At 41.9% G+C, this 9,739-nt stretch overlaps 3 protein-coding genes across 5 annotated transcripts; all 3 read left to right on the top strand.

The window, feature by feature from the left end:
• The first annotated feature begins 360 nt into the window (after positions 1-360).
• Positions 361-3,158, top strand: LOC124182773. 3 transcript variants are annotated; one of them, XM_046570438.1, is made up of 4 exons: positions 361-602; positions 913-1,117; positions 1,232-1,851; positions 2,945-3,158. In XM_046570438.1, the coding sequence occupies exons 1-4, from the start codon at positions 436-438 to the stop codon at positions 3,006-3,008; spliced, it is 1,056 nt and encodes a 351-aa protein (XP_046426394.1). In that variant the 5' UTR covers positions 361-435; the 3' UTR covers positions 3,009-3,158. The 3 variants fall into 3 exon arrangements, with proteins under 3 accessions (XP_046426394.1, XP_046426395.1, XP_046426396.1); XM_046570439.1 differs by lacking the exon at positions 361-602 and adding an exon at positions 617-844; XM_046570440.1 differs by lacking the exon at positions 361-602 and adding an exon at positions 617-820.
• A 1,216-nt stretch (positions 3,159-4,374) lies between these two features.
• Positions 4,375-6,204, top strand: LOC124182741. Its single transcript, XM_046570366.1, has one exon. The coding sequence runs from the start codon at positions 4,597-4,599 to the stop codon at positions 5,293-5,295; it is 699 nt and encodes a 232-aa protein (XP_046426322.1). The 5' UTR covers positions 4,375-4,596; the 3' UTR covers positions 5,296-6,204.
• Positions 6,205-8,475: 2,271 nt separating this feature from the next.
• On the top strand, positions 8,476-9,641 carry LOC124182600. The gene is made up of 2 exons (XM_046570085.1): positions 8,476-9,008; positions 9,251-9,641. The coding sequence occupies exons 1-2, from the start codon at positions 8,617-8,619 to the stop codon at positions 9,306-9,308; spliced, it is 450 nt and encodes a 149-aa protein (XP_046426041.1). The 5' UTR covers positions 8,476-8,616; the 3' UTR covers positions 9,309-9,641.
• The last annotated feature ends 98 nt before the right edge of the window (positions 9,642-9,739 follow it).

Raw genomic sequence — 9,739 nt, forward strand, 5'->3', positions numbered from 1 at the left:
ATATCGATACATCGATACACCGATATTTTTTTTTTTTTTTTTCGAAAAATATCGATATGATATTTATCGATACACGTTTTTTATGGGCAATTTTCATTTTATTTTGTTGAAATTACCTGATGTGTGATTTGTTCTCTATTTTATACCTGAAGAATAAATGGAAAATGGAAAGACGTATTCCAGGCGCACAACGATACTTCTGGGTGGTGATTGAAAAAATTTCAAAATCACCAAAACACGTAACGGATCCCCGAATATACGTGCACTTGGAATTGGAATATTTTAAGACTAAACTATACATAACACTTCACTCAGGCACGTTCCTGTCTGCGGGTTTCGTTACAGGTTTCTCAAAGCGATTAAATTTTATAGGAATAAATATGGTGAGTTGGTGAGTGCAAACCTTTCTTATATAGCCGAAGGCTGAAAGTTCCGATGACCTCGACCTCACCAATAGCCAATACTCGTCCCGCTTCCGTCCTCCGTCACGTCAAGGAATCCTGGCGACTGGAGCTTGCTGGCTGGGGCCGATGGCCTTTTGGCCATCGGTCAAGATTCAGAGCCTCAAACCCGCGGAGCCACGGAGATTCCGTGAACGGGAGGTAGGTACCGGTTTCTCGGCAGACGTTGAGCGAACTTCTTCCAGTTACCAGTGTGTCGTTCGTCGAGGCGTTGCCAAGTTATTCGCGATCTGATTCATATAATTTTTCAACATCTCGCCTGGTGGAAAGCCCGCGTCTTATCCCCCAGGTCTTTGTCGTAGATCCTTATAAACACCCGCCACTGTACATCGATTTTTGAGAGTTGGCTGCTCATACACGTGCGCAATATATGATACCTATATGTATGGGTAATAAATTCCTGTGAATCCACAGCTAGACATTGTCGATTATAATAACACATATACTGCAGAAGCATGATCATCCGGCCGTTAGCAACCGTCGTCGCGATCGTCTTCGTCGCTGCAGACATATTCCAAAACATCGGCCTCGCCGCGCCCGTTGGCACCTCATATAACCAGCAACAGACTGGAAATCTCAACGTTCACATCGATCTGAAGGATATTCAACTTGTTGCCGTCTTGCAGAACGGCAACCCTATCGAAGCTGATTACGGGGTAATTACAGAACGAGGTAGCGGTACCCCATATTCTAATATTTTTGCCCTTCTTTGTTGTCGTTGTCATCAATGTTGTTGTTGTGATTATTGATTTCATTATTTCTGTTCACAGGATTACGATTACACTTACGATTACAGTGACTTCACTATAAAACCGCCAATGCGCAATTTGACAACAACGTTAGATCCCCCGATCAATGCCTCGTCAACGAGTTCTGTAGAGCCTTGGCATACTTGGCCTACAACTACGGCAACATCCTTGGCATCCACCGCGTCTGTTGTTACGGCTCATCCGCTATTGCAACCAGAATCCGCAGACGTTCAACCGGAATCTGCATTTACGGAGAACGCAAGCTCATCAGTATCAGTCCCACCCGCACCTGAGGCGATGCATGATAATTATACTGCAATCAAACCGTTGTTCGAAAGTGAATTACCATCAACTGATTCGCCGGCACCGACGAGTTCTATAACGATGAGAGCAGAGTCAACTAATAAGTTTGGAGAAGATTTGGCGACTAACAATAAGAACAACGTGTTCGCAGCTATTGACGCGGCTGTACCAGCCAACGAGCAAAATCCTTCATCAACCGCACGTCCCGGAAACGCAGAAACGTCCACTGAGCGATCGCAAGTCCAGCTGTCGAAACAATGTAATCAAGGCTACAGACGGGACCGGAAAGGACAGTGTCGGCCTCAAATCCGCCGCAGAGTCGCATCGTCGTTGATACCGTAAATATTTAGGCATATACATACGATAGGTATGACCGACATTGTTCATGTCCGGTTTAGGCAGAACCCACGGCGGGTCGACCGTTAAAATCAAGTTGGAGCTGGAAACATTCGGGGTAATGAATGTTAATTCTGAACGTGCGTCGAATTAGAAAATCCACCATCATTACTATACATATATCGTTGTTGGGCCACCATTTCATGTAAGAAGTACTTGGCTCCGAATTTACTTCCAATATCACTATGTCACTTCTTGTTATTTCGTAGCCATAATCGCCTAAGCCGAATATATACACTATTCCATGGGTATGCATATAGGTAGGGTGTTTCAAAGGACAATAATGTGCAATTTTTCACCATGGCAACCCCTAAAAAGTTTGCGTAGGTTGAAAGATAGATTCTGTAAAATGATGAGCGTGCCACGTTATGTGGGAAGATCGCGTTCAGTTGATTTTTCACTTTTGCACAATTTTTTAAATTTATAAATTATCGTAAATAAGTTTTCTTTTCTGCTGGTTACATCAATCATAATATCAATTTACTTCACAAAGAAGACCCACGCTTGTAATATTACGTCTCCGGTTGATGTTTGAGTAGTTTACGTGACGACTTTCTTATTATTGATTCAATCTCATATAATAGTTATAATTTCACGTGAACTTTCAATTTAGGAGTATAACATGTCCTGTTGATATATTGTTGTGTTATGAGTTCTAGAACGTGTTTCTTTATAGATTCAGAAAAATGTAAAATGAAGTGAAAAATCAAACGATCGCGATATTCCACATAACGTGGAACGCTCATCTTTTGACAGAATCATTCTCTTAATCCAAACAAACTTTTTAGAGGATGCCACGGTGGAAAATCGTAAATTGTTTTTGTTTTCTGAAATACCCTGGTATGCAGCCATAGCTGTACCGTTGCTTAGAATTATTTGCTTGAATATTGATAGCAATTGAGGATACAGCTTGTTCTAATATTCCTAGCAATGCTTTCCAGTCATTGCGCTAGTTTTGCTGCAAAATTTGCACGCATATTGTTATATGGAATAAGTATATTAATCGAGCGTATTTCTTTTTTTCTTTTATTCCAGATTTGGAATCAGACTGACTCCGGAAGTTATGCAACAGCACAACGGCTATCGAGGGACTGTATAGAAAATTGATAACGTTTCTGGATCGAGTAACGCCGATGCTCCGAATTATCCTATAATTTGAATATATCATACTTGCAGACTGTGTCAGATATGTATTATTATACTGGATAGAATAGTATTTACTATGGAATAAAGATGCTGGTGAAAAGAACGCGTCAGTCATTGAATATTTATTTAGATGAAACCTGTAGCACAGATTCTCCGGCAGCATATACGAGAGTTTTAAAATGCAGAATAATCGTAGCAATAGATCTAACGTTATTTGAATATTCGACTGCTGCGGGAAAGGAGAGAAACTTGTATTAAAATGATAAACGATACTCGTTGAAACTTGACCTAATCAACGTTTTATACGCGTGCATGCCTTGGCGCCGAGGAGATAAGAATCACCTACACCTGCAGCGCTCGGTAAGCTGGTGTCGATGCTGTATAGGATATGACGAGGAATGGTATTTACATTGTATTATATGTATAGTAGCATAAGATTGCATGTATAGCATTATAGGTATGTAGAATTCCGAAGCCATGTGACTGTCCATTAGTTTAATTGTTATCATATCTGTACGTATATAAAAAATAATACCCGCGTGAGTGATTATAAAATAGTCACTCGCAAGGATGGTATACTTAAGTGGAGTGCCCGGTGAAATTGCCAAGTCTAGCATTCTTCAATAGAACTTGACCGCAACGCAAGAAATAGGGTAAAATATGGGTTTTGATTTTTTCTTTCAGATTTGGGGCCATAAAAGAATAAAAACGATCCTAGGCATTCTTCGTACAGAAGCTAGGAATCCTAAAAATAATCGGTGTGACAACCCGACACCTTGCTCAAAAGGAATAAGCGCGAGTATCACTGTCTGAGACCTATCTATCAAATACCAAAACACGCATTAAGAAAAAACATTTTTCAATTTTGAGATGCTTGCGCGTGGTTCTCAAGGCCTGAAAACGAGTAGGTAGTCTGATGCGCATTCAGTTCTATTGAAAAATGCCGGACTTGGCACGTTTACCGGGCGCTCCCCTTAACCTGTTGAATTATGAGATGTAAACAGAATTATCCAACAAGCTGTAATCTACGTACACACATTATACCATGATTGCAGGCTGAGAAGATCTCACAAGGCGCCCGGTTACTGCGTTGTATTATAGTGATAATAGATATTACTTCGTTGTTACGTGTTTACTTGTGAGCAAACACACACGCCTTATATACATATGCATGTGTACCCAAACATAAGCCACATACCCAGACTAGATATTAAACGATACCCCCTCCGCTTGACTTCTAGTCCTCGATGTTCAGGTCAGCAGCCCCGGCGCGGCGTTCTGCGCGTTTTTTGAAGAGGTAGCTAATTCCGCGGAGCCACTCACTTTCCTACATCAGTCTTTGCTCAAACTTCACCCAGTTCGGAATAAGAAAACGTTGTCCGCCAGTCCTCCTGACGATCAGGTGCACAATCGCCTCATCCTATATACCACGGAGTAATATCTAGAATTATTTCACGCATACTACGACAAACAGACAAACGACACACACACACACACACACACACACACACACACACAGACGCAACGTATATGCAAATACGATGATTAAAATTACGATTATACTCTTGGTGAGTTGCAACTGTATCGCCGCTAGCCTTGCCGCCCCGACAACGTACGACCAACGCCAAGATGGTGATATCAATTTGGCAGCGAAGCTTGAGAACATCCTCATTCTCATAGCCACACCATCGAGTTCGACCTCTCCCACGGAGGGAACGAGCGACAGACTAGAGACCTATTTGACTATGCTCAACAGTCGTGATCGCACCGGATTTACACACCTGAAGAATGCCGGATCGATAAATGTGGCCGATATTCTTCCCGCGTTAAATGCACGTCAGGATTTGCCGCGTAAAAATTTGGAAATTTCTTTATCTTCCGCCGAGGATCAGCAGGAGCAAGAAGCGGGATCGGCAACAGCTGTGATCGTACAGACCCTAAAACAAAGAGACCCTTCCGCGGCAAAGGCAAGGAGTTTGCAGTGGAAAAATGTCGCAGCAGATTTATTAATCCACGACAAGCCGGAGGAGTCCTTGAAGCAAGAAATCTCCCGGAGGAGTCTGGATAGAGATCTCGAAACCGGAAATTTTGACAACGGTGGGCAAAGCCGTTCCGGCGATCACAACGAAGTTGGTTTGGTTGCCGATCATCGTCTAACTCTTATAGGAACGGCAATTGAAGATTGTGGACCGTATAGGCGCCGAAACAGTTACGGCATCTGTCAACCATTTTTCGACTAACTCGTGCATACAAGTTTCAAAGTTCCTTTTCAATTTCTTTTACAGCACCAAACTCGCGTGTTAGCTTAATTAAATACTCGATTTATAATTTATATTACTTATAATGATGTAATTGTTAGCTTGAGTAAAAAGTTAAATCAATTAATTTAACCTCGTTAAATTTTCACTGGGATTTTGCAAAAACATCGATATAGACCGCTGAAAATCAACAGAGACGCAGGGCTGTTGTAAAGCGTGCATCCGATCATGACGTTGATTTATTGTCAATAATACACACAGTAGGTACTCTGGCTTTACGATCAGCCTGATAGCATATTCAATAGTATATCAGCATGTAGCATGTAATGTCGCACCATTAAAGTCTGTAGGTCAAACCTACTTGCTTATTTCATTCGTTTGTCAACTGAGTGAGCAATTTAATTTTTATTTAATTGTTAATTTATTTATTTTTTTTTAATTTATAAGTTTTTCATTCTCTTTTTCTAATGAATAATCGTCACAATCAAATCTACGGTTCGCAGTTCGTTATTCAGTTAATGTGACGCTTTTATTAGCTGGAATTCGAGTTAACGGTCCCGCTTCGATTCATAGTTTCAAATATCAAGCTAATTATATTCATTTTACTTCAAGCTTCAGTTTTAATATAATAATTTTATGGTCAACTGTCTTTATTGATGCACGTCATACTGTGAATGTTTCATGAAACGGGCCCCGAGCCGTTTTGTGATTGGGATGACGTGCTAATGGCGCAAGTCCCGATACGTTGTCTCAAGAAGCTCAGAGGGGTCCGTTTTTTGAAATATAGATGGTATGTGCGTTCATTTTCTAGCTGAAAAGTCGAAGTTAAATCAATACTACGACTACTGTAATGTATGCAACATGAAATAATAAATGAAATTGTAAAATATATGTTTATGCGTAAGTGCGGTAATTACAACGTACGTAAAGTATTTATATGCATGCCACTTCCCCAGCAATGAATTACACGGCCCTCGAATGACGGTAGTATATAACCACTGATGTGTGGATGTACTTAATTAATTCTTTGATGTACCCATAATCCGTTTCGACTGTGCCTGGATTGAAGGCTATAACAAATATTTCGTGAATTGGATCGGTTAATGAAATGGATAAGTAATATAAATATGAAAACAAGATCCTAATACCCGCACGAATAGTTGACAATATTATACATGTTTAAACAAGTTTAATTTACATGGAATAATCAGATCCTTTCGCTCCTTTGGCGAGTTTGATGATTGAAAGTCGATAAGTAATGTTTGAGAAACAATTAACGTTTGTATTATAAAGATATCCCAGATCATATACAAATTTTGATATCCATGTACTAGGATGAAACAAATGAATACCGAATGTAAAGTATCAGTACATATGCGTACATTTATATGATGGTGGGGAATAATAATTACAATATTTATGAGATGTGTCGTCAGGAGGAGTCCCCGGCTGTCAACAACAACCAGAATGCATGAGCATGGTGAAAATGAGACAAGTAATTATGAATAAGCTTACTATGTATCATACATAGAAGATAAGATAGATAGATGTAAAACTGATGTCAGTTTCATACAAAGGTATATATATTGTCGATCTTTAAAAAGCAGTTACGATGAGGGATACGCATACCTATAGAGGAAGGTAGGGCAGCACAGGTCTGTGTGGCAAGATACCGGTAGACCAATAAAAATTTACCAACTGGTATTTCGTTGTCCTGGGGAGTATTGCAAAATGGTACGCAACATGGTCTGGTTCACAGCGACAAACAACCAGTAGGGTCGGGCAAGACCTGTCAGCGAAAAAAATAAATAAATCGCAGTTCCGAGTCGAGATGACTGAGATAAAACGGAATGCAGCGTATATTCGCCAAAGAACGATAAAATACCGGATTGTTCCGCCCCGAAAAATTCGCATTTCGGTAGTAGTTATGTTCGGCTACGTGAGAAAGAGACTTTTTCTCCTCGGAAATTCACATGTGTCGGCCTGAGACATGTATTCATCATACATGTATTTCGGCGAATATTTGCCCGAAATGAATGTAAAATGGGTTTTTGCTCTTTCGCTATAATCTATTTGCTGTAGCGGCATATACCTATATTACTATTAATGTATGTGAATAAAAGCTCAAGTTGTAGGTAAAGCTTCATCAGTCGGAAGTAAGTTCCATAGTTACATTTGTACCATTTGTACTGAATCTTAATTTTTATAAAATTGTTACAGGTAGGGCTGGATCTACCCCACCCTCCTGGTTGTTTGTCGCTGTCAAGGGAGCCACGCGTTGCATACCATTTCGTATTACTCGCCTGGACGAGGAACCGCCCAGTTGGCCAACATTTATTGGCCGGCCGGTTGTGCCTCACAGTCCGGTGCTATCTCACCTTCGCCTCCTGCGTAAAAAATGCACGATGTGAATGAATCAATGATCCGTAACTTAGTTTGGGATCTTCGGCACGTACAATCGCTTGGACAAAAGTTATAGTTTGGTATTTCGATGATGTCAATAACCGTGCCTGGTGAAAGATTCGTGCATCCGACATGATATCGTATAATAACATATACTCGTACGCGGATACGCGTATGGGGTACGGACGTTTACGCTGGAACTTTGACACTCGCAATAAGGTATTATACGCGGTCATACCTACGTCTCACAGGTTCTGGAAAGAATACGCAGCGAACAAGGGCAAGGCGGCCAGAGGCAACGGGTTGCAGTAAGTATGGAATGGAGCGGTGGCAAATGGCAGAAGAACGGGGAATCGAACTCTGCGTGGGGCCATGTCAGGACGTTGCCCTCTCGCAAATCATTTCTCATCTTACTCGCAGCCGTTATTCTGCAAGTCGCATGATGCTGTGAGATTTACATTTACCGTTTCCTTTGGGTCTGGCAAAAAATCGCCTATCCCGGCTGCATGCCACAGTGACTCGTGTTGAATTGTTTAACGAATTCGAATTATCGATATCCGCGAAACGGTATACCTATACTTGCAAATGTTGTGGTGCGTAGCCGAGACCTGAAGAATTTTTCTACCTTACTCCAGGCTGCTCCGGGCCATGCATGACTCCTGGGTTCTTGAACTCACGGAGCTGGTTGATCCACTACGGGATGTAGAGGTGGGGTGCAGGAGTGGGATGGGGTGGGGATCCCGGTTGCACCGGAATGAAATCAGTCTGATGAGGTTTCCAAGGTTCGTTAGAACAATTCGCGTCGATCCTTCGTCCGATCAGGTCGTACACTGACGAACAAGTGTAACTTTGGACATTCTTATCACGAGTCGGCGAGATCTGGCTCAAAAGTACGTTGACATGATTAATACGACTATATTCAAATCAGCCTTCATTTTGCTGGCCTTGCTGTATCAGGCGATGAGTCACCCGTTAGATACGGACGCGGGAGTTGAATCTTCCAAATTCTCGGCGGAAGAGATAACGGCGATAAGGCCAAGCGTCGGGGGTGATCATTACGATCAACGACAAAACGGAACGAAAAATTTTCGCATTCACGTCGACGGCGTCGTTATCGTTGTGGCCCCGGCGGAAGCGCTTCTCCTCGCTGGAGAACTGGATCCATCTATACTCGGTTTTGGACAGGAGGGAATCGACGCCCCCTTGAAGCCGGAAACTGCTAGTACGGAATCGCACAAACCATTAACGATCGAGGAGACCCAAAAGCCGATTAAAAAAAAATTTATCCACAGGTTAGTCATTCGATTTGCACAACTGCTGTGCTGCGTGATTCTTCCAGGGACGGGGGGACTGCATTTCTCCGCGCGCAGAATATTTCCAATATGAGCATGACCCGAAAGTGAACTTTTCTCGTGCATATAATTAGTGTCTGCGTGCTCGAAAATACCTATCACAGCAGCTCTCCCATTCAGCTTAAATGACAATAATACACTACCATACGATATCCTCTAATGGTTAAAAAATGTTTTTGCAGTCACAACTTACGACTGAGCAGCCTACTCGGACCAATTCTACGGAGCATTTCACCTTAAAGATGTCGATAGTCTGGTGTTGATGCACCCGATCAGTTGCCGTCTTCGCGAGTAATTATAAATATCCGTCATGGTGTATTGTCAAGGCGTGCCGCTAATCGTGAGTGTTTATTGACGGGGACATCTGACACAGACGGTAGAGACCGATCCACACCGCTCAACACGGCGTGAGGATTGAAATTACCCCGAGCAACCTGTGTCAGCGGTAGACTTCATCAACTACTCACGATACACTACAATTTTTGTACCGAATAGATTCTATACGCATAGGTGTCAATGTGTAACTGCAATTCGAAATAAATTTGTGAGCATGTTCAATACAGTAATAGCAAAGATTTTGTATTTATTTTTAGTACATACCTCTTACACTTACAGCGTCATTTATTGAATACCTATACTGGCCTCGAGTCAGTGTAAACGATGGGGCCGAC

Source organism: Neodiprion fabricii, chromosome 5 (assembly GCF_021155785.1).
Source record: "Neodiprion fabricii isolate iyNeoFabr1 chromosome 5, iyNeoFabr1.1, whole genome shotgun sequence".
NCBI lineage: Eukaryota > Metazoa > Arthropoda > Insecta > Hymenoptera > Diprionidae > Neodiprion > Neodiprion fabricii.